Genomic DNA, 26,354 nt, shown 5'->3' with positions numbered 1-26,354 from the left:
ACCCATTCCTCAGGTCACCCAGCAGGAGCACAGGTGTATTCATTACTTACTCACCCATTCCTCAGGTCACCCAGCAGGAGCACAGGTGTATTCATTACTTACTCACCCATTCCTCAGGTCACCCAGCAGGAGCACAGGTGTATTCATTACTTACTCACCCATTCCTCAGGTCACCCAGCAGGAGCACAGGTGTATTCATTACTTACTCACCCATTCCTCAGGTCACCCAGCAGGAGCACAGGTGTATTCATTACTTACTCACCCATTCCTCAGGTCACCCAGCAGGAGCACAGGTGTATTCATTACTTACTCACCCATTCCTCAGGTCACCCAGCAGGAGCACAGGTGTATTCATTACTAGGTCACCCAGCAGGAGCACAGGTGTATTCATTACCTACTCACCCATTCCTCAGGTCACCCAGCAGGAGCACAGGTGTATTCATTACCTACTCACCCATTCCTCAGGTCACCCAGCAGGAGCACAGGTGTATTCATTACCTACTCACCCATTCCTCAGGTCACCCAGCAGGAGCACAGGTGTATTCATTACTTACTCACCCATTCCTCAGGTCACCCAGCAGGAGCACAGGTGTATTCATTACTTACTCACCCATTCCTCAGGTCACCCAGCAGGAGCACAGGTGTATTCATTACTTACTCACCCATTCCTCAGGTCACCCAGCAGGAGCACAGGTGTATTCATTACTTACTCACCCATTCCTCAGGTCACCCAGCAGGAGCACAGGTGTATTCATTACTTACTCACCCATTCCTCAGGTCACCCAGCAGGAGCACAGGTGTATTCATTACTCACTGACACATTTTAAAAAATCCTCTGAGGAGACCTGGAAATAATGAGCTGTTTGGCAGAATGGGCCAGACTGCTTGTAAAGTCGGGCCCATTCTGCCGAGATCCCTGTTCAATGCTGTCGGGGAAGACAGCATTGAATAGGGCCCCACTGCTATTTTCCCCGTCGGGAATAGCGGCGGGAGATTGAATACACTGTATGTTGTTCATCCTGCTGAAACATAAGTGGTATTTATTTGCTGAGCAAAAATGAAGATTGTCACTTTATTTAATATTGTCGTTAATGCATTTATGTCACCCTCACCCAAATCAGAGCTGGACAAATCCCAAGGAACCAGTCTAAATAAAAAAACAGGTGGAGCCAAACTGTCGGATGTAGGGATGATTCAATTTTTATTCCCATCTGATCTACCATCTAATGTGATAGGAAATTGTTTATAATGCTGGGTTGGGACTTGCTGCTGTTTTGTATGATTAAATGTCCGGCTCATAATTTCAGTCGAGATCCAGTCATTCCGTACAAGCATCGCTCAATAGCCACTAGTATTACTGGGCTTATTATGGACATTAAATATCTGATAATTTAGCATACTGTAGTTGTAGGGGGGCGGCAGCAAATTATTTCCTTAATTCCATATATATAAAGTATACAATTTACATATATGTGAAGCTTTTGGGGCAGATATAATAGTGCAGACTTCAGGGGCATGGAAGGTAGTAACAGGATCTATTAGGGGCCATAGTAGATGTGTATCCATTCACCTAAATAAGCACTGCTGGGTATAATTCAGTTGTTTTTCTCATTATCTGCCGTTTGATGTCATCTGAAGGATGAATTCATTTGTTGCTCCATTTGTAAGAAAATTGTCGTGGGTTCACACATTCCAGCTCGCCACCTCCCGAGGTGTCTAACCGAAATGTGTGGAAAGTCAGTTGTTTGGACGCACACACAGCACCTTTTCTGATGAGCCCATTAGTTTAAACAATTTAAGTGGCTTACAGGGTCTGCTTGGGTGCGACGTGTGTGGGGAAAAAAATCCTTTGGAATATTGCCACGCGATTTCCTGTCACATTAGATTATGGATCAGGTAGGAAAAATATTTGAATCGTCCCTACATCCGACAGCTTGGCTCCACCTGTCATTTTTCTATTCAGAATGGTTCCTGGGATTTGTACAGCTCTGATTTGGGTGAGGGTGACATATATGCATTAATGACCATATTTAAATATAGCGACAATTAAAATTTTTGCCCAACAAATAAATACCGCTTTGTCTTATGCTTCAGCAAGATGAACAACACACCCATGGGGGAAATAGCAGTGGGGCCCTATTCAATGCTGTCTTCCCCAACAGCATTGAACAGAGATCTTGGCAGAACGGGACAGACTTTACAAGTAGTCGGGCTCCTTCTGCCGAGAATGCCCGGGAATTGTGGAGAACCCGGCAGCAGATCGACGATTTATGACCGTATCTTGCGACCACGCCCCCTTTTCGGCGCTCGGCAGATGGGACATTGAATCCTGCCTGCTGAGCTGACGTCGAGCCAGCCGAGAACGGGACCGGGTCACGCCTATTCAATACCCCCCATAGTGAGGAACTTTATAAAACTTTTTATGTCTTATTTATCGTGTATCGGAGATTTATCCGTAAAAAGAGGATCCTTAGTTGATCTGTTTTGGGATTACTATAGATCCATTTTGTATCTGTGAGCATGACCGCTGAGCACAGAGAAACCTAGATGCCAAATCCTCCGAATAATCATGGCATTCAGGAAATGTCACACGGGCTGTGCAGGGTTTCCGAAGACGTCGTAAAGGTTAAAGAGTAGATCAGCGAATGCTCATCTAGGTTAAATATGCCTCCTCGTCCTGATAATCTAACTCACAATTACCACTAGCTTTTAATAATCTGCCTGAGCTGATTTATAGCTGGAGAAAACCTCTAAACAATGTCTGATGGTTGCTCGTGTCCCGCAGCCAGACAAGTCCAATCATTAACTCCTTCGGCTCCCCATCGCTTGCTTGACTGCACTCCACTTGCACAGAGGTTTTTTGCAGGCCCCCTGGCAGTGAAGGGCTAATCTGGTTTCCACAAGGAAACTAAACTTTAAAGACATTTATGTTATGTCAACTTGGGAACTCTTTGTCAGCAGAAACATAAAATGTCAAGTCTTACTTCAAGTCAAGCTTAAAGACATATTTACTTGACTTTTCCGAAGACCAGAAGTGACACCTTACACAGTTCTATGCAGAAATAACACTGAGTGCATCCGATGCTGAGCATAATAACGAGCCGAGTAGTTTGTCAATGCTGGTATTTATGCATGCTTCACACATTTTAATGTGTCCATATGAACTACATTAAAACTAGCAGCTTCAACTGTTATTTAATAATTGAATTTTATGGCCTGTAAAGAAGGCTGTTCCCTCCGGTAAGAGCTTTTATTTTATGTTTCAAAGGCCAAACTTTTTCCGTTAATTAACTTTGTTACTTTATATAGCTTTAGATAATCGGCGCGTTAACTAACTATCCACTGTAGACGGAACCTTTGCCAGAGATCCCGCTTTATAAAAAGCCAAGAGCTTCCAGTGCAGTAATCTGTTCTTCCAAATTAGGATTCACTTAAAGCGATTAGTAATGTTAATACAACTTTAATTATCAGCTGTCCCTTAAAGGTATCTATTGTGTCGCGAAGATTAGAGGCATTAGACATTGATCGTCTTTTTAGTGGTTCAGATTTACTTGTGGGGCAGTTTCTGACGGCTAATGAAGTTCAGCAATGATAAAGTATGAAAGTCTTGTTATTATGCATGTGAGTGGAGTGTATTGGGAACTGCTAGGAAATTACAATGCATATTAAGGTGGCTGAATAGATAATCTGCAATTGTTACTTACCCAAACTGTGGCTGGCTTTCTTTCTTTCATGGCACACTAGATTATCAGAATATTTGTCAAGGCACCCCTAGGTGCAAAGTTTGGTACCGAGAATTTCAGAAAACAATATTAAATTAAATAAGTTGTGCTCATATGTCTTCCTTAGGTCCAGTTATGTGGTGAGGGACAGAATTCACTTCTGTTTATCCACATATTTAAAAATTGGAATCCACAAGCACTGATTTTGCCTATTACATTGACCATAAATAATTTGAATCGGTTCTGGACCACATCTGCAAGTGCTCCGTGGCACCCCAGGGAGCCTAGGCGCACAGTTTGGGAACCCCTGGCCTAGAGCAATGGTTCCCAACCCTGGTCTTCAAGTACCCCCAACAGCGCATGTTTTCCAGGTCTCCACACAGAATCACAAGTGACATAATTAACTCCACCTGTGGATCTTTTAAAATGTGTCTGAATAATGAGTGAACCTGCCGGGTGACCGGGAAAACATGTTCTGGGGGTACTGGAGGACCAGGGTTGGGAACCACTGGCCTAGTATATACCCAACTTAAGTAATACAAGTTCTTTCCTGTGGATAAGCTTGATGTTTCTTTCTTTTTTTCTTCCCTAATAAGACAGTAATACGATACAGCTCGTGAACATAAATAAAGATAATGGGTGCCGTAGGAAGATCCAGCTATAGTAATGCATCTTCTTGCCTCCTATTAATGATGGATGAGGATAATGTACCATTGTACAAGACATCCCTACATACTGAATGGGACACGGTCACTAGGTGGATCCACTTTAGGTCTACAGGACTTAGGTGGACACCTGCAATAGGTCGACATGGCTTATGTTGACAGGATTGGAAAGTCGACACAAACATTAGGTCGACAATGGCAAGGTCGACATTCCTTTTTCACTGTTTTTTTCTTTAGCTGACGTGCCGACAGGTTTTATTTTATGCCCTACCATCCACTACGGCATGTGGGAGAATAAAATAGATTGCCGGGTGCAGCAAGGCACCGTGCCCAACACATGGCGAGCACAGCGGCACACTTTGGTGGTGTCCATGTCGACATGACAAAAACCTACTGCTTGTGTCAACCTTTCAACGTGCTGACCTTGGCCATGTCAACGTATTTCAGGTATTGACCTTCAGTGGTTGACCCAATGCACGTTGACCTAAAGGGGTTCGACCCAATGACCCATACCCTACTGAATAGCAGCAGTGCAGACTTGCTTAGAAACTGCAATACAGATACACATTTTAGTATGTCCCATACTCCATAGTTAAACACCAGCCACTCGGGTTGCATTCCCAGCTGTTTCCACCATGGCACATTTATATTAGTGGCAGTTTAATTAAAAGTAATCATTCTGGGGAAAGCGCAAATTATGATACAGGGTGTGGATTTCTGCCTCTGCACCCCAGCCGTCCTTCCCTGGGTTGGTCATTTTCTTATGCCTCTGGGTATATTCACAGTTGCCAATTCTTGTCACATGACTTAAAGGGCAATAGTATGAGCTGCAATACACTCCTGGTAGCACGGTGTGTAATTGCCCATTTTGGTGGCGGTTACTCTGCGTTGCTCTCCGGACACTTGGGTCTGTGAGTTCATCATTTTATTGGACAGATTATGTTGGTTTTTATGTTGTAAGCCAGATAAAGCCCCAAGCTTGATGTCCACAGAATACATTGAAGTTTGTCACATCTTTACTCAGTGAGTGTAATTGGCGGTGTTTGTCTTGGTACAGGACTACTACACCTGGGGACACCCAGATGCTTGCTACGGAAGTCTATGATCTTCTGCAATCATCCAACACAGCAGATGGGGACTGTACGAATGAGATGAACTCACGACGGCGGAAGGCCCAGTTCTTTCTTGGAACAACGAATAAACGTGCCAAAACTGTGGTCTTGCATATCGATGGCCTTGATGATACAGTAAGCATTAAATCCATTTACATTATGAACTAGTAGTTTGCATTGGTGTTTTTGTTTTCCTAACTCTGGAAACTCCGGCGTGTATTATTAATGAGGCGTAAACAAAGGAGACTAATCCCGAGATCTTCATCAATGACTGATAGGTGACGAGGAATGCTACTCACTTCCGTGTTTGGTGTGGAATATGCGCCATCCTTAATAACCTCCGTCAATAATGTACAGATTGGTGGGGACACTTTCCAACCCTGATCATGCCTCTGTGTCTGTCTGACATAGTTAATGCAAACTACCGTCGGATTAGTATTACACTCATTACCCACTCGCTATTAATTCATCTGCCATCACTGTCCCAGTTATCATTCCAAAAATAACCTGCAGTACAGATATGAGGCATGGATGAGCTAAATCCACAGGCAGAATGGATCCAATAAGAATACAATAGATCAGTCATCTATGGTATTTAGTGTGAGAAAGATACTCACAATGCTTATAGTACATACCAAAATAATTTATGGAAGTGACATGCAAAAATAGTGTTAAGAAAGTAATGTTCCCTAAACTAAAAGGGTTCTGAATCTGGTTACAGAGATGCCAGGCGATGGAGCAATTCCCCATATCAGATGGGCTCCTAAGATTTGTACACTGGTACCTGTGGTGTATGGTATTGATCCCTGCTTGGTCTATCACTTTCCACATGAGGAGACTGTGGAATCTCGTTCACTTGTCCTGTTAAATATGGCGACGGACAGGGCAGCTGGGGATGATCACACTTGCAGATTTTGAGGTCAAAGTAGCTCAAAATGGGAAAACTAATCTACTTTGAGCTCAATATCGCCTAGTGTGTATGGATCCGTAGCCCTTAAACCAACATAGACGATTGCAGTTTATTTATTTTTAAAGAGGACAATTGAGCTTCCTTTATAACAGGGGTGGGGAACCTTTTTTCTACCGAGGGCCATTTGGAAAATTTGAAAACCCTTCGGGGGCCATATAAAAATGATCAACTTAAAAATACATGGGTGCATTATACACACTGGCAGCGGCATATACATGTGGGCATTATACTGTAAACAGGGCAGTGGCATATACACGTGGACATTATACACAGGGCAGCAGCATATACATGTGCGCATTATAGACAGGACAGCGGCATATACATGTGGGCATTATACACACGGGTAGCGGCATATACACGTGGGCATTATAGACAGGGCAGCGGCATATACACGTGGACATTATACACAGGGCAGCGGCATATACATGTGGGCATTATAGACAGGGCAACGGCATATACATGTGGGCATTATAGACAGGGCAGCGGCATATACATGTGGGCATTATAGACAGGGCAGCGGCATATACACGTGGACATTATACACAGGGCAGCGGCATATACATGTGGGCATTATAGACAGGGCAGCGGCATATACACGTGGACATTATACACAGGGCAGCGGCATATACATGTGGGCATTATAGACAGGACAGCGGCATATACACATGGACATTATACACATGGGCAGCGACATATACATGTGGGCATTATACACACGGGCAGCGGCATATGCATGTGGGCATTATACACAGGGCAGTGGCATATGCATGTGGGCATTATAGACAGGGCAGCGGCATATACATGTGGGCATTATACACACGGGCAGCGCATATGCATGTGGGCATTATACACAGGGCAGCAGCATATACATGTGGGCATTATAGACAGGGCAGCAGCATATACATGTGGGCATTATAGACAGGGCAGCAGCATATACATGTGGGCATTATAGACAGGGCAGCGGCATATACATGTGGGCATTATAGACAGGACAGCGGCATATACATGTGGGCATTATGCACACGGGCAGCGGCATATACATGTGGGCATTATGCACACGGGCAGCGGCATATACATGTGGGCATTATGCACACGGGCAGCGGCATATACATGTGGGCATTATACACACGGGCAGCGGCATATACATGTGGGCATTATACACACGGGCAGCGGCATATACATGTGGGCATTATACACACGGGCAGCGGCATATACATGTGGGCATTATACACACGGGCAGCGGCATATACATGTGGGCATTATACACACGGGCAGCGGCATATACATGTGGGCATTATACACACGGGCAGCGGCATATACATGTGGGCATTATACACACGGGCAGCGGCATATACATGTGGGCATTATACACACGGGCAGCGGCATATACATGTGGGCTTTATACACACGGGCAGCGGCATATACATGTGGGCATTATACACACGGGCAGCGGCATATACATGTGGGCATTATACACACGGGCAGCGGCATATACATGTGGGCATTATACACAGGGCAGCGGCATATACATGTGGGCATTATACACAGGGCAGCGGCATATACATGTGGCCAGAGACACCAGGGCTGGCTAATTAATGCACTTATTCAACCAGTCACTAGCTACTGGAGCAATCCCAGAGGACTGGGAAAACAGCGAATGTAGTCCCACTGCACAAAAGTGGAAGCAAGGAAGAGGTAAGCAACTATCGACCAGTGAGCCTTACATCAGTAGTAGGGAAATTGATGGAAACACTCTTAAAACAAAGAGTTGTAGAATATCTCAAAACCAGCAATTTACAGGATCCAAAACAGCATGGGTTTACTGGGGGAAGATCATGTCAAACAAATCTTATTGACTTTTTTGACTGGGTGACTAAAGTAATAGATCAAGGTTTGGCTGTAGATGTAGCTTATCTAGACTTTAGTAAAGCTTTTGACACTGTCCCACATCGCAGACTGTTAAATAAACTTGAAAGCTTGGGATTGGATTCTAAGATAGTTGAATGGATAAGAGCGTGGTTGCAGGACAGAAAACAGAGAGTTGTAGTAAACGGAGTACAGTCAAAGGAGGGAAAGGTTACAAGTGGAGTACCCCAGGGATCTGTACTTGGACCGGTGCTTTTTAATATCTTTATTGGTGATATTGCAAATGGAATTGAGGGTAAAATGTGCCTTTTTGCAACAGGGTAGACACACCAGGAGGGGTAAAACAAATAATTGACGATCTAGGCAGATTAGAGAAATGGTCAAGAGAATGGCAACTACAGTTTAATGCCAAAAAATGCAAAATCATACACTTGGGTCTCAGAAATCCAAAGACTCAATATAGTATAAATGGCACTATAATGGAAACTACTGAGGAAGAGAGGGATCTAGGTGTCACTATTTCAGGGGACTTAAAAGCAGGTAGGCAATGTAACAAAGCAATGAAGAAGGCAAGTCAGATGCTTGGTTGCATAGGGAGAGGTATCAGCAGTAGAAAGAAAGAAGTAATAATGCCACTGTATAGGTCATTGGTACAACCTCACCTAGAGTATTGTGTTCAGTTCTGGAGGCCATATCTCCAGAAGGATATAAATACATTAGAGACTGTACAAAGAAGAGCAACTAAAATGGTGCATGGCCTACATCCCAAAACATACCAGGAAAGACTAAAAGATCTTAATATGTATACTTTAGAGCAGAGAAGAGAAAGGGGGGACATGATAGAAACTTTCAAATATATCAAGGGCTTTAACAAGGTACAGGTGGGAGACATTCTTCACAGGAAGAGGAGCAACAGAACACGAGGACATTCACTGAAACTAGAGGGAGGAAGATTCAGGGGAAATGTGAGGAAGAATTTTTTCACAGAAAGAGTAGTAGATAAGTGGAATAGCCTTCCAACAGAGGTGGTAGACGCAAATACAGTAGTACAATTTAAACATGCTTGGGATAGGCATATTGATATCCTTACAAAAAAATAAGGATCAAATATGGTTTGAGGTAACATGTTTAAAAAAAGGGGCAGACTAGATGGGCCAAGTGGTTCTTATCTGCCGTCAAATTCTATGTTTCTATTAATCCAGGGGTTGTCATTTAATAAAAAGTGGAGAAAGTGGCAGTGACTGTCACCCCCAAACAGGTTTATGTGATTATCTCTGATTATGATAATCAGAGATAATCACATAAACCTGTTTGGGTGTGAATCCAGGGGTAAATGACAACCCCTGGATCTGTCAGTCACTGGGGAAGGGAGGGTGAGAGGAGCAGCATTTACAGTACCTTTAACACACTGTTTTAGTTGTTGGCAGCACAGCGTGATAGCTGCTGCTGCTGCTGTAGGATGCTCTCGCGGCTCCCACCCATGCACTGATCCTAATTAAATCAGGCGACCAGTCTCCCTCCCTATCGCCCGCCAATCACTGTGGACACATCACATCCACAGGCACTGTGATTGGCGGGCGCGTGTTAACATCTCCCCGCGGCAGCAGCCATCCATGTGGGCGGGCGGCTGAATAGGTAGGATAGGAACATTGCTCGGTGGGCGGGCGGCCGGCTGATTAATCAGTTATATTGGCGGCTGACTCGAGCTTAATCAGCCCACCGCCCGCCTATATTACTGATTAATCAGCCGCCCGCACAGCTATATTACTGCAGTAATACAGCCAGACGGGCGGGCGGCTGCTTAAACAATAAAATATGCAGCTGGGCGGGCCGGACAAGCAGGGTGCGGGGGCCGTATCCGGCCCACGGGCCGGAGGTTCCCCACCCCTGCTTTATAATATATGCATGACACTGAGGATTTCTGTGCCTGCCCCCTGCCCTAAAACATTGTGTCCATCTCTGCCGTATCACCCAGCTTGGTAATGATTGATACCCTGGGGGGGGGGTTCTAGCTAACTAGTGACTAAGATGCACTAAGCTTCAAAAGTGGTAAGAGAGTGATAAACAGCCAGCCAATCAGCACCTATCTGCCATGCCACAGACTGTGGGGGAGATTCTCTAAACAAGAAATGCGGTAAAAACCCAGTTATCGGGGTTTTTACCGCATTTTGGGATGCTGTAAGCATCCCCCGCCGGGTTACCGCGGCGGGGGGGCATCGCCAGAAAAATCTGGCGATGTCCCATAGAAGCCAATGGGCTTCTACCGCATCGCCCCCTCCTCCCTTACCTGTGTCCGGGCAGCACAGAGCTGTGCTGCCCGGACCTTTGACCTCCTCCCTGCACTGATCCTCTTCCGGGTGCAGGGAGGAGGAGAGCCCGGCGCAGCAGCAGCAGCGCCGGGTGTGGGAGGGAGGGGGGAGCCGCTGGGACCCGGCGACTCTCACCGCAAAGGACAGCTCTTAACGCAAGAGCTGTCCTTTGCCTTAATTATCGCATATGTTACAACATATGCGATAATTAAATATGCGATGGGCGGCGAAGGGGGGCGGAGATTCTTAGAGAATCTCCCCCTGTGTTTGAAAAATGTCAGGCAGGAGCTTATTGGTTAGTTGCTCCATTTTATCACTTTTGAAACTTATTGCATCTGGCCACTAAGCTTTACCTTGGACGTGGAATTGGGTGAGGAATGCAATAAAATGGACGTGGACCCCATGTTTTATAACCTGATTACTTTAAGATTAAAAAACAAAATATTGCTTTTGCTAGCTTAACGACATCAGCGAGTATAACTTTGCCAAACTAATACTTTATTTGCCCTTCGTATATGAAAACAAAATCTATTGTCTGTCTGGCTTCAGAGTAACCAGAGTGAAAGCTGCACACAGTGCTCTAGTGATCTGCAGATTTGCTGAAGGGTTGCAACATCTGCTTTGATGCGTTCCGTCAGCATTCATGCAAGGTGTCTGCTAAACAGAGAACTAAACACTAACTGCTTAGCAATGAGCACTTCAGTCAATCAAAGCTTAACCAAGGGGAAATGTTTTTCTTATCATATGGAGCAAACAACTCTTGGCTTTTTTAGCAATGTTTTGATTTACAGTTTATTTTATGCAGTTCGATTTCTGTTTTTCTACATGTAAGCATTGTACCTTTTAGTCACAAGTGGAGAACACATGTCAAGGTTGTAGTCTGTGTAACCAAGCGTAGATTATTTGATTTAACAGCTTGGCTGCCAGCGTAAGAGGGCGAGTTGTGTAAACCAGCAATACACTATGTATTCCTCATGTTTGTGAATAGCTGTTTAATACACATACTGTAATATTCAAATACTGTCTAATTACATTTAATACATGATGCACAATATGTATATTTAAATGTATGTATTTTGGAGGCTTCTAACAAATAGCAGCACAGACATTGGACGTAGGAATTACCTGGTGGTACAATTGCGGTTTACTTTGTATAAATGTACACGCACAAGTCCGCACTACTTAGGTATTGTATGCCTACTTTGCACAGCTTCCACTCATGTGATCCTAGGAGGGAGGCTCAAGTAGCAAGTGTGAATGGGGTATTTTGGGTGTGGGGCGTGATGATACCACATGTGTCACTGCGTCCCAGGATACCACTTTAATGCAGTGCTTGTACCAATGTGCAGCAGGGCAGTGCTGCACATCAATTGCATAATTCTGCCCCACCAGACCTAAACCTGGTGGGTGGTCTGCTCTCAGGAGTCGAACAGACATTCTGGGCAAGTAGCAAGACCGTTTGCACAGGCTTCCTTAGGTTGCTTTCCATTTCTTTGTAATTGGCTACATTATTTTTTTGTTGATTAATTAACCGTTATTTATAAAGCGCTCACATATTGCGCATCGCTTTACAGAGAATTAAAAAAAAAACTAAATAAAGAGAGCACACTGTGTTGATCCATTCAATTTAATAGAAAGAATATAAAAATTATACACATAACCATACATATAAAAATATATAAAAATAATGGATATTCAGCATGTCTCAATTAACTCAATATTAGAGCTTTTTATCTTTGATAAATTATCAGTCCCCTTATTTTATGATAATTTGGTGATTGATTGATAAAAGTCAATTCTTATTTCTCCATATTAATTTGACACTTTGTTTTTAAACATGACCGTTCAAGTGTCTTTAAAGATTTATTTATACTCCAATTCGTAAGAGATTTCCGTTATTATAATTACCAGAGACCACACTTGAAGTGAGGTGACGCCAGCGGGGTATGATGACTTGTAACGGGGATCTTCGTCTGCTACAACCGGCGGGGCTCTGTTGTAATTAGAGCCTCCATCGGGAGCAGACGGTTGCTCTCCCGTCTCCCGCTGTCCTCTAGATGTTGGAGAGAGAGGAGGATGTCAAGAAAGTCAGGGCAAGATGCGTCACGCTTCACAAAGTGATGAAGTGGAGAGTGATAAACAACCAGGCAATCAGCTCCTACCTGACATTTTTCTAAACCAACCTGTAACATAGCAGCCTGATGTTATAGCGCTGTGGGGATCACCACAGGTCACTCTCAGCGTTCGGCTTATGAAGCGGTGGTCTCAGGAGTCGGTGCAGAGTTGGAGGTCGGATTAGCAGGGGGCTGTACAATTCTATGCTGGTAGCAGGCTTGTGATGGCTTGACGCGTTTCTCCGTCCACAATAACTGACGGTTTCCTCAGAAGACTGGTTCCTTTTACAGAGAATATTTGAACATTCACATCAGTCCCAGAGAAGATTACAATCTATATTCCCTACCACATGTACACGCACACACACACATTCTAGGGTTCATTTTTGTTATGGTCCAACTGACCTAGCAGTATGTATTTTGAATACAAAAGTGGGAAAAAAGGTGGAGCGCTAAGTGGATCAATTGGATATCACAATTTTAATTTGTATAAAAATATTAAAAAACAAGCAATTTGTGACAAGACAATAATAATATGTCAATAACAAAAAACAACAATAATAAAAGATTACATATATGATATAATAAATAGGACAAGGAAGACAATACTTATGTCTCTGCGTAGCTGCCTTTGTGTCCCTTGGGATAAGGGGGGAGGCTCTCCGGATAGTGCACTACCGAATTGGTGGTTAGTAATTTGCCGTCCTGGATGGTAATAGGAGACGCTGGAGGATGGTCTGGTTCCCAAGAATTTGGGGTCCTCACTATGTTGCGCTGATTCCAGTAGTAGGTGAAAAATGTGGTTAATTTTCTCGCTGGAGGAAGATCTGTATACCTTCAGAATGAAGGGTCCTCACGATGGTGCGATATTGGATGTCCACAGGATACAAGTTGATGATTCCCAATTTGGAGATATAAATATGAATGTGATCCGGAGGGTGGCAATGAAAGGGAAGCTTCCAGGAGAGTAGTTTGCGGGGGGGGGAGTTGAAGATTCCTCCCAGTCCTTATACAATAAAAGCAAGTGCTGCCTAACATGTTTCACTGTGACCTCATGGCTTTATCAAAGGTATGGCACTTGGTCAGTGGGCTGACTTTAAATACCCTTAGACAGGAAGTATACAATCAATGAAAATAATTACCCAATTGATCCCTAGAACGTATATACTTAGAAAATAAAGTGCAAATGCTAATTTGTATAGGAGGCAGACCTATATACAGTTGGTAAAAATCGTGGATGTGGTTATTTACCTTGTGAAAACAGAAGATTTAGGAGAAAGCGTTTCTTAAAGTGCTTTGTGGCCGTCTGGAACGCACGCTGCGTTCCAGCTTCCGGCTCGTGGAACGCATGCTGTGCGCGTCCACTAACACTGACGCGTGCACGGGTGGACCGTCGCGTCCAATGGCTATGTAGACGGACCCCCATGCCGCGTCCTGTGTATTTTGAATGTGGGAGGAAACCGGAGTAGCTGGAGGAAACCAACGCAAGTACGGGGGCAATATACAAACTCTGCACAGTTAGGGCTGTGGTGGGAATGGAACCTATGACCTCAGTGCTGTGAGGCAGTAATGCTAACCATTACACTGTCCAGCCTGTACATATTACATTCGTTTGTAAAATCCAAGAAAGTCAGGGCCAGATGTGTCACGCTTCACAAAGTGATGAAGTGGAGAGTGATAAACAACCAGGCAATCAGCTCTTACCTGACATTTTTCTAAACCAACCTTTTAACATGGAAGGTAGGAGCTGATTGGCTGGCTGTTTATCACTCTCCATTGTATCACTTTTTGAAGCTTGATACACCTGGCCCTCAGTACTAACTGATAAATCCAGAATGTATCATTCTTTACATGGTCCATTATACATTGGATAAGCATTGTATACCTTAGATATCATAAAATGCTAAGGATATAATAAGTTATTGGCTTCTGTGACATTTAAACACTGCTCCAAGTGAATAGTGAAGTGAAATTTCAGCACCTAATTCCACCCTTTTTTTTTTTTTTTTGTGCCAAATATAATTGTTTGTGTTTTGGTGAACCTATATTTCTCATATTCTTCATACTGTGAGTTCTGTACAGCATCATATAGGCTTTTGTCATTGAAAGCTATAGTGTTTATCTCCCCAGTCACGAAGAAGTCTCTGTGAAGATGCGCTCTTGAAAATCAAAGGAGTCATTAGCTTTACATTTCAGATGGCCGTTCAAAGATGTGTGGTCCGGATCCGCTCAGACTTAAAAGCAGAGGTAAGAATTTAAGTCTCCAAATTAAAGAAATTATGGTTTAAAACCACAAACCTTCCGAGCAGTATAGATTAGATTATGTAAACAAGATGACGTATGGCTATAATCTTTGCTGGAAATGGTGATAGGTTTAAAATGATCAATAATTTATCAGATGGCTCTGTGATCATCACGTCAACATGATTTACAGTAATAGCCTCTGTTGGGATTTTCTGCCCATCAGGATTCTTACTGTCGGGATGCCCGCTGTTGGAATCCTGACCTCATCCCCCCTATTATACATGCAGGTAAAAGGCTGTAAGTGTATCAGGGCCTTGTTTACTTTTTGTGACCATGAATTTATATATCGTTATTTTAGAGAGAGAAAAGATAATTGCTGAAATAAAAACTGTGTCATTTGTCGGTCATATCCTAAATACCTCAGGCATGGAATTTTTGAGCCAAATGTCCTGTATATAAAAAGTGCTATTGCCAGCTACTTCCTGATTGGTCCAATATAAAATGTCCTCAACTTGATGTCAGACAGATTTTTATCAAGGTTGTGGCATACAATATTCCTGTGTTCGGCAATTTCAGGCCTGAAGGGCTTTTGCCCCATTATTTATGACTATATATCCTTTAATATACAGTCCTTTTCAGTCCTGCGCTATACTCAAAACAGAAAACAAACTGGAGTATATGACCTATCCAGCGCTTTGATTGGAAATCCGCGTGCTGTACTTAATTCATCCAGCAGGTTGTCATGACGTGAAAATATAAATACAAAATATATCTTTCATGGTGTAGTATTTCACACTAATTTAATGCATAAAATTCATGCCATACACAGTGATCAAATCAATTAAAAGATGGGATCTTCACAACATTAAAAACAACATTGAAAAACAGTATTGAAGAATCTTTAGCAAATGCCAGTGTTGGGAGCAGGTAATTACCGATTGAAGAGAACTGCAAGGCACTGTTCAATATGAGCATGTGTCCATAAAGGAGTAGGGATCCCGGTAATCCTTAATTAATGCAAGGTGGTCTGTCCCTTCACCTGGAAAGTGCTCCGTTCTGTGCACTGGTCAGATGTATGCGGGCTCCACCGACGCGTTTCTTGCCCGTCTGGGGACTTGATCAAGGTGACCTTGCACACGGTTTTCCAATCAAAGCGCCGGATAGGTCATATACTCCAGTTTGTTTTCTGTTTTGTTGTACCTTTGTTCAAGGGTTAAGGAGTCCTTCAGTGGACTTGGACCAAACTTGGCCCCTTTCTGCGCACTATTTCTTGCATCTATTACCCGTCTATACCCAACCGTCCTGCTGGCAGATGCAACCCACAGGAAAGGCATGCAGCTGCTGTCTTACCGTTGCCAGGGTCCAGTGGGCATGCCTGGGAGGTAACAGCGGGCTTGTGCCGGCACCTCCGTAAGTCTGGTGCAATGTCCAATGTTGCATCTTCTCAGAAGGAAGCCCATCAACTGCTGCATTAGCATAAAGATGCAATGGTGTGGGCAAAAAGTTGCGGCTGCAATACCGTCCACCTCCTGAATGAGGCCCAAAATGACTTAGTGATGGAAACACGCACACATGAATAGGTGTGTAGTGTATGTGTGTGCATAGTGTTCTCGAGCACAGGTTCTCAAAGTCGGTCCTCAGAACCTCACACGGTGGATGTTTTGCAGGTCTCCTCACAGAATCAAGTGAAATAATTGTTACTCCTATGTTAGTTGGGCGCCCACTATAGTTAGTATGCTCATACCCCCACTATCCATGTCGGCATGGAGTTGCTTTTATATAGTGTGGCGAGCCACCGAGCCCGAAGCGTGGCGAGCGGATGCGGAAAACTAAGCAAATAGCTTAGTGGGCGCCCAACTAACATAGAAGTACCAAATAATTAGCTCCACCCGTGGATCTTTTGAAACGTGTCAGTCAGTAATGAGTGCACCTGTCAGGTGACCTGGAAAACGTGAACTGTGTGGGGTGTTGAGGATCGAGTTTGAGAACCACTGTTCTAGTGCAAATGTATATAAGATATGCCAAACTAAGCTAAGTAATGCAGATCGTACAGATTCTACATGTAGTTATATAAGCACAATGTATCTTAACCATATACCCGCCCATTGTAACACGCATTCTTTGCTTAGTACTGTAATTTATGTTCATGAGTACCTTCTTGTATATTCCCTTAAATATTTCTCATGATCTTGTTTTTTGCTGTAGGCATTGGCAACAGCGATTGCATCTACCAAAGTGATGAAAGCCCAGCAAGTAGTGAAGGGCGAGACCGGAGAAGAGGTAGGATATGTGAGTGGTCTTGTCTTCATTCTTATTTAAGAACTAGCATGGGGACTTTCTTTGTCTAGTGTAGAAATTTGGTTGCAGAACTTTGTGGAAAAAAGATCCTTTTTTCTTTCTGGAAGGAATGCAGTCAGCAGGTCACCTGTCCATAGTTCCACCACTTTTGGTCGATAGCTCAACACATGCCTTAGGTCAAATGATCTACACAAGTAAATAGGTCATCATGAAAACGGGTGACATGAGTTTTCATACTTTACCATAATAGTGTGCATTGCGTAGCGAGTGGACGCGGCACACTTATTCGGTGTCCATGTTGACCTATTTCAACAAAGACACCAAAAAATGTCAACCTTTTTCTTGACTACATTTTCCATGTCAACCTATGGCCTGTTGACCAATAGCGCTCGACCTATTGACTGATGATTTTACTACTGTCGACCCTATGACCCGTACCGTCTTGAAGGGGTGTTTGTATTAGGATAGCAAAGAACAAAGGGGCTGATTCAGACCCGTTCAGCCTGAATAAGGCCCATAGACTACCAGATGCTTAATTAAAAGGTGCTTCACTTGCTAATTAATATGAAAATAACATTGCATATAGGAATGCTGTTTAATTTTCTATAATATGGATGAGACCTTTCTTTTTCTCTCCTGTTTTTCTCTCTCCTTCTGTTTTTTCTCTTTTTTTTTTTCTTTCTCTCTCCTTTTTTTTCCTTTTTTTCGCGCTCCTTTTTTCCTTTCTCCTCTTTTTTTTTGCTCATTTTTCGCTTCTTTTTCTTTCTCTTTGTTTCTCTCCTCTCTTATTCTCTCTATCTCTCCTCACTATTTCTCTTTCTCTTATTTATTTTACCTTTTTTTTTTTTCTCTTTTTTTTTTTTTTTTTTTATCGTTTCAAGTTGCTGGTTCCATTTCAAGACACCCCTGTGGATGTGGAGCAGAACACTGATTTACCAGAGTACCTACCGGAGGATGAAAGCCCTATGAAGGAACAGGATAAAGCAGTGTCCCGCGTTGGGACACATCAGGACAGTGCAAGTAATTGGCTCAGCACTGCAGCAAACTTTTTATCCAGGTCCTTCTACTGGTGACATGGGGTCACTGAGTAAAGACTGCAGCAAGAAATATTTCCATCATCCCAGTGAAGTGCAATTTGCAATAAAATACTACACATAAAAAGTTTTAAACCTTGCAAATAATGCTGTTTCCACACGTACAGTAACCGAACTTGTAAAGCAACATCATGGATAAAGGTCACAGCCTGTTGCTTCGTTCTATTATGTGTTGCCTCACTTTGTAAATGGGTCCACCCTTTGCTTTTTGATGTCATGTTATAAGCCAAATACTTGTGATAGTGAACACTCATAAGTGTCTGATGCAGCCTTAAGGTCTCTGGTATGTTTAATACACAGGAATTCTCTCATCACCTCAGTACTCAGGACCTTTATCCTCTAAATAGAGATGCGTGCATGAATGCCTTTTAGGAAATGTTGGGTTATTTTTTTTTTTGCCTTATAAGAAGTATTTGTTTTCTGTGGTACTCACGGTTATCCGCAACACCACCTCATATATTTTTTTCTTATTATTGTATTTTGTCACAAAAAATAAAAACATCCCCAAGTGTATGCCTTCTACATCATAGAGGTTACAAGCTCACCGTGTGCGGAGACAGGCTGAGTATTAGTGGAAACATAGCTGCAAGGATAAATGGAAGGATTCCAAACCTATACATTTAATGAAATCCACATCATTGTATCCTTCAGCATGACAACTTTTAGCTGTAACTGAAGTTGGTCTTATGAAAGAATCATGTTAACGGCTTATACAGAAAAGGCCTACCGGAATCCGCTATGAAACATGATCAGGCATCTTCGGTGTTTTAAAACTGTACTGGTCATCAATAAGGTAAAACGATATATCGGGTGATCTGTTGTAAAAAAAATAAGAACCACTATTGTTGAAAAATAAAAATGAAATGTAAAACTCCATCTGTGGCCTGCAATATACCACGGTGCCGGTTTTCTTTGCGGAGTTCTGTTATCCCTTGAAAGACGTACGTACGTTTGTTTACAAAAAGCAGTGATTTAATATCTGCAAAACTTTATTATAGTTAAAAAAGGGGTGAGGTGTAATGTTGTCGATGGAATTGTGTTTGGGTGAAGTCTGTGAATCTGATCACTAGGAACGTGCTAGGATTTGCAAGGTGCTGTGCGTGTCACAGGTGCTTGGAAAAGTTCTGTGCCTATTGGGGTAACACAGAGATTAAACGATTGGTTACTGGCAGCCCGTAAGCTATGTCACCTGTCGACCGTTACGCATTGTGGATGCCATGATGATATTCAGATCCGGGAATGTTATTTGACGATATCTGATGTATCCGTATGGTTATTAAACAGTAAGCGGAACTCCTGCCATCCCACGTTTTGTGTGATACACCCGGATCAGTCTGACTGTTTCAGAAATAAAGGACTTTTCTGTCTCTACATCGCTATAATAGCGACACTTTCTATTAAAAATGTTACCACCAGGATATTATTTTCTTTAGGTTGTCAGATTTATTTCAGTTTTGCACATTAAAGCAAAACCGTTGTTCAAGCGGAACCATCAGATGCACATATAGTAAAAGCCGACTATTAATAGGCTTTCAATATCCTCCTTATCAGTCCATTAGGAACATGTTCGTTAGTGATGACGCTAATTCCTACTGTACTGATTCTCAGGAATGGCTGCGCAATGGCTGCATCCACTGTGCGAGACAAGACCACTAACTGGCACTTTAACGGGGCCCTATTATCTAGAGCAGTGTTGCCAACCACTGCGCAGTGGCACACTGCATTTGAGAGCAAATTACTCCTCTGTCCTAACTGTGAAGTGACTATACCGTACTGTATGTTTAGCACATCTGTACTTGGTGGCAGCATCAGTATTGAGTATTTTGTGAACTGTGCGGAACTTTGGATTTTGGGGATTGTTTGTGCGCCATTTATTTCTAACCTTCCTTTGCTGTCCCCTTACTGATTCACCTTTTTCCTAGAATTGCAGTATAGCAGAATCTTGTGAGACTTCGGGGGTATTCAATACCAGATGATATTTGCGCTTGTCGGAAATATTGTCCGTTTTCATCAAGAATAGTCTGAATATACATTCGACCTATTCAGTGTTGGTTCCGATCTTCCGACTTGCTGAAACATTCCGAAGTCAAAAGACGTAGATCAGCGAATCCACGTCTTTTTTTTTTTTTTTGTCTGAAACGGAGGATAATTCGACAATTTAGCATCCATTTTCAGACAATGCAGCCTCGACTTTTAAAATAGTGGAATCGGCAGCAGCGAGTCCTGGCCTCAAATGGCTGGGATTGAATAGGTCCTGGCAGATATCTCCGACTATCAGAAATATCTGCCAGGATTGAATACCCCCATAAGGGGTATATCTACAAATTTTATTTAACACACCCCCCCCCCATCATATATATAAGAAAAAAAACAATAATAAAAATAAAGCTGGTTTAAATTCTGCAGCCAAAAGTTGGCGCTGACCAATATAACCACAGTGGTTTGTGTTCTGTATTTTTGTCCAGACAAAAGATATCACACAGGGCATTGTGATCGGCATACGGCTTAATTTGTAATTGCTTACTGAAACATACTAGTGCATTGTTAACCTTTAGCATTTTAAATAAAGATCTGTATAATGCTACCGTAAAATGGGCTGCAAATTGGTATTTAAACCGCTAGTGGATATATATATAAACATACTCTGGGGAAAACAAACTATATAATCACACGGACTACAGACAAATGCTATCCCCTGTAATGATTCCTTTTAGAACAACATTAAGCAAATGTTCTTGAATGCCTGCAACATCTTTCAGTAGCCGGAGATGTGTCTTGTGAAGCTGTACAGATATGTCACCACTGTTGGTAGGAATGCACAGCAGCCTTTTAAAATTCCTGCTATTATTTGTGCATCATCTAAATAGTGGTAATAACTAATAATCTGATTTTTTTTCTTTACGTTCTTTTACTGTCACCAAAAAATGCGTTTTCTGCTATTGCTGCTCTAACAGTGGAAGCAGCCTGTAAATTACATTTTGAAATATGTTGTGTAAAATAAAAAAATGTAAAACATTATACTGGCTTATGGTTTGTTATCTTTTCACATTTTGTCACTTTTGTCTTTCTTGTGCACACATACTGTGTGTGTGTGTGTGTATGTATGTATGTATGTATGTATGTGTATATACATATATAATATTTTGTATATAAACTAATATGGTTTCACAAACATGACCTAGGGTCTTATTCTGGTTCATTCGCTCCTTGCGAATGAACCAAACCCCGCCTTGCCCTTGGTTAGCCCGCACCACCCATTCGCACGCCGAATTCATGCCTTGCGAACGGATGTTTTACATGAACATCCATTCGCATACCAGTGGAAACCACCCTATCGAAAGATGGCGAAGGCGCCCGCATATGTAAGGGTGGCCCAGACCACTCGTACATATGAGTGAAGAAATGCAGGGATATGGACGGACAGCTGACATCTGGCTATATCAGCTGTCTGCCACACGTGTGTCACGACTACATTTGCATGTGTACGCCCAGCGTTTTAATTGGAACGCCCATGATACACAGGGCGTACGCATATGCCAGCCGAGCACCCATGCCCCTCTCCACCCCCCACTCGCAAGGCAGGGAGCATACACTCGGCGACCAGGCTTCTCACAGAGTTCGCATGCACCCAGCGTATACACATGCGCAGAAATGTTGCTGCGCATCCGCAAAACATCGGTCCCTGTGCGAATTTGAATCCGAGCAAATGAACCAGAATAAGGCCCATAGTGTATTGAGTTTGTCTTGACTGACTATATCATATTGTGATTGAGGCTGGTCATATATCAGAACTATAACTTTTAATAGTTTTTATTCTAATATTCCCTATATCAGATATAGGAAATATTAGAATAAAAACTATTAAAAGTTATATTTTAAATGAAATATGTTCAGTGCGTTCCCCCAAACAGTCCTTTCCTCCTTTGCCTATAAACTGTATAAACCCATGCTGTAGGGAACAGCACCCCCGTGTCTGATGAGCAAAAATTCTTCTGGGGCCTCCTCACACTGTTCTGAATCAGGGACCTACCAATGTATTAGGTTGTGCGAACACTCACTAACTCCTCACGGAGTAGAACCCTATGCATATATCAGAACTACCTGATCGTATGCAGGTCGTAACTAAAAAAGCACATACAACCAGCTTGCGTCTGCAAGCAAAGCCGAGCAAGTATTGTCTGAGAATCGGCCATGCATTGTACCAATATTCCTCACCACGTGCACACAACCGATCGCACGACCCATCAAAATTGTGCGATCCGACTGGAGGATCAATGTTGGTGTATATGGCCACCTTTATTTTGCCCATTTTATAGCTGGGAATATACAGTAGGGTGGATGGTTGACTGTATATGTAAAAATCCTAAAGCGTTTTCTCTTTTGGGTGCAATGGGGTAGATTTATTAAGCTCGGTGAAGTGATAATGTGTCTGGTTTTTATCACCGGCCAATCAGATCCTACCTGTAATTTTTCAAACCAAGCCTGTAACTACACAGGTAGGAGCTGATTGGCCTGTGATAAAAACCAGACACATTATCCCATCACTGAGCTTAATAAATCTGCCCCTATGTGTCTTGTATCATTGTACAGTTGGCTGGGTTCAGAGGTGGATGTGTTTTGTACAGTACTGCTGCAGCTGCTGTACAAACATAGATTCCTCATGCATTATTGTGTGATCTGCTGCTGCGTCAGAAGATGCTGCATCGGAACACTTGTGCATCGGTCATCTGAGTAACCAGGATGGCCGGACTGCTTCTGGGGCCAGGAAATCTTGGCAGAAGACTCATTGGGATTCTGCCCAGTTTACATAAATCTCAGAATCAGGCCCACTGTTAGTACAGTACCTCACCTAGAGTGGCTCCAGGGACTTGGGTGTGTTTGCTAGAGTCTTAGAATGTGATCCACCTTAGCAGCCTAATGTGTGCACCTTTTGAGATTTTGAATTCCTATTTGAAGCTAAATCCCCCTCTCTAGCTGTGACTTTGGGGCAGATGTACTAAAGCCAGGTATACACTGAAAGGATATCGGTCAAATTGGAACAGATAGCTGAAATATCCCTCAGTGTGTGATCAATATGCAGGTCCTTCTATTGCATGTGGAGTCGCCTGGTTGGTCATTGTGCCTGGACAATATGCCATTTGGCACCTTGCAGTGTAAGGAGGAGCGATATCACTGTGTGTACCTATGATTCTACTGTATGTCAGCCTTCAGGGACAGTGATACTGAGGAGAGAAAGCCGCCAGATCCTGTCATTTTTTTTAAAATACAGCATGTAACATGATAGGAGCTTATTGTCTGCATCTTTATCTCTCTCCACTTTGTTACTCTCCAAGACTTAGTAATTACAGTAGACATTGTGCAGCTATAGGTACACTAAAGGCCTAATTCATGTTTGCATGCAGATGCTTCATTTTAAAGGTTGCAGAGCTGCCAATTATAGCAAGTGAAGCTGCCTCCCAGGAACGGATATAGGTGTGCCCACCAAATCCATTATGAAGTCCTCTGCAATCTCCTATTCATTTGCAGTACTAAATAGGAACATTAACTCTAAAGCCGTGTACACACGGCAGAGATATGGGCTGATATCGCTGGCAATATGGTCGCTGGCGACCACATTGCCAGTGATGGGAGTGTGCCCCGGTGATAAATCGCTGGGTGCGCACTCCTGTTTTCAGCACTGTTCTAATCGCTGGTCGCAAGAGCTTGCTCCTGCGACTAGCTGATTACCTCTGCGGCTCCCCCCAGCAGGTGTTTCTTTACATCAGCAACCATCTCTGGTCGCTGATGAAAAGGAGAGACTGAGCAATATATTGCTAGCAGTATAATGCTGAGCAATATATCTCCCCCGTGTGTACACAGCTTCAGGCAAGCATTTCCAAACTGTGGCCTTCCAGCTACACATCCCAGCATGCCTTGCCATAGTTTTAGCATTCCCTAATAGCAAAACTGTGGCAAGGCATGATGGGACTTGTAGTTTCACAACAGCTAGAGGGCCATCGTTTGGCCATGCCTGCTCTAAGGCCTGACTTATGGCTATGCAGACAGGCCGTGACAGTAGCAATCCTGGTGCCATGTTTTTCTATTTGTGTGATTACAGCTGAAGGCAGATAAATGCCATGAAGAAGGCCATGATGCCTGCATTTTTCCTATCCCTGCCCATTACCCAGTTCCTTCCTGTCAATTACTGCATATAACATCAATACAAGCGCAAACATACCTTACAGCACATGCTCAGTCTACTGCTAATCTTTCCATCTGCATTTATTTATTTATTTATTAAAGTTTCTTGTATGTGCTTTACAAAAGGAGACAGTGATACAACAAACAGGGTATTTACAGACAGTCAAAATGTAGGAGGGCCCTGCTCGCAAGCTTACAATCTATAGGGAAATAGGCATTGATACATAAGGATAGATACTGTATTCTTTATTGCATTGATTGCACCAGAATGTAAGGTTCCATTACTGGTTCTGGAATTTGATCAGCTTGCCTGAAGAGATGAGTTTTAAGGGAACGCTTATAGGTTTGGAGACTGGAGGAGCATCTTATTGTGCGTGGAAGTGCATTCCACAGAGTGGGTGCAGCCCGAAGAAAGTCCTGCAGTCGGGAATGGGAGAGAGTAATGAGTGTGGATGAGAGACTCAGATTTTGGGAGGAGCGTAGAGGACGGGTTGGAAGATACTTTGAGATAAGAGAAGATATGTATGTTGGTGTAATTTGGTTTATGTGTTTGTAAGTAAAATAATTTTGTATTAAATACGGTAGAATACAGGTAACTAATGAAGTGACTGACAGAGAAGCTTTACAGACGATGAACGTCTGGCTAGGAAGATTAGCCTCGCAGCTGCATTCATGATGGACTATAGTGGACTGCCTGGTGTACAATCCTGAATTAGACCCTATATTTCTAAACAAATATGGGCGCTGAACATCACACCAATATGTCGTTGAGCTCATCATTGCAAATCCAAGGGCATTTCTTTGAAGTTGTTTCCCGCTTTACTTCTATAAGCTATAACTTATAGACTTCCCACTATATTTCCAAACATGGCTTCTGCTATTCACATCCATCCAGCCACTGCTATCACTTGACGCTTACTGTGCCACATCATCCAATGCAGGGCAGCTGCTGTGCCACATCATCCAATGCAGGGCAGCTGCTGTGCCACATCATCCAATGCAGGGCAGCTGCTGTGCCACATCATCCAATGCGGGGCAACTACTGTGCCACATCATCCAATGCGGGGCAGCTACTGTGCCACATCATCCAATGCAGGGCAGCTGCTGTGCCAAATCATCCAATGCGGGGCAACTACTGTGCCACATCATCCAATGCGGGGCAGCTACTCTGCCACATCATCCAATGCGGGGCAGCTACTGTGCCACATCATCCAATGCGGGGCAGCTACTGTGCCACATCATCCAATGCGGGGCAGCTGCAGTGCCACATCATCCAATGCGGGGCAGCAGCTGTGCCACATCATCCAATGCGGGGCAGCTGCTGTGCCACATCATCCAATGCGGGGCAGCTACTGTGCCACATCATCCAATGCGGGGCAGCTACTGTGCCAAATCATCCAATGCGGGGCAGCTGCTGTGCCAAATCATCCAATGCGGGGCAACTACTGTGCCACATCATCCATTGCAGGGCAGCTACTGTGCCACATCATCCAATGCGGGGCAGCTACTGTGCCACATCATCCAATGCGGGGCAACTACTGTGCCAAATCATCCAATGCAGGGCAGCTCCTGTGCCACATCATCCAATGCGGGGCAGCTGCTGTGCCAAATCATCCAATGCAGGACAACTCAGGTTTAGGAGCACTAAAAGCCATAGGAATAAGCTAGCTACACAATATCTCTGAATTTTGGTTCCATTGCCCCAACATGCAAAGACTAGTATTCATCTATCTCATTAAAACAGTAGTCTCAGAATTATCATACCGGCCATAGACACCAG

The 26,354-nt window shown here is 43.3% G+C and overlaps 1 protein-coding gene across 6 annotated transcripts in view; it reads left to right on the top strand.

The window, feature by feature from the left end:
• Positions 1 to 21,412, top strand: part of ARMC1 (armadillo repeat containing 1) — a 45,061-nt gene extending 23,649 nt beyond the window's left edge. For 3 of the 6 annotated variants that reach the window (XM_083187179.1, XM_083187178.1, XM_083187180.1), the window contains exons 4-7: positions 5,445 to 5,634; positions 14,874 to 15,005; positions 17,208 to 17,291; positions 18,182 to 21,412. In XM_083187179.1, the coding sequence (XP_083043305.1) occupies positions 5,445 to 5,634; positions 14,874 to 15,005; positions 17,208 to 17,291; positions 18,182 to 18,373 (598 nt within the window). In that variant the 3' untranslated portion in view covers positions 18,374 to 21,412. The remainder of the gene's footprint in view (positions 1 to 5,444; positions 5,635 to 14,873; positions 15,006 to 17,207; positions 17,292 to 18,181) is intronic. The other 3 variants (XM_083187181.1, XM_083187183.1, XM_083187184.1) reach the window with 3 other exon arrangements.
• The last annotated feature ends 4,942 nt before the right edge of the window (positions 21,413 to 26,354 follow it).

This window comes from Crinia signifera, chromosome 5, assembly GCF_055691185.1.
Source record: "Crinia signifera chromosome 5, ASM5569118v1, whole genome shotgun sequence".
Lineage (NCBI taxonomy): Eukaryota > Metazoa > Chordata > Amphibia > Anura > Myobatrachidae > Crinia > Crinia signifera.
Note: the sequence above shows the minus strand (reverse complement) of the source record. Positions and strands in the feature narration are given on the sequence as shown.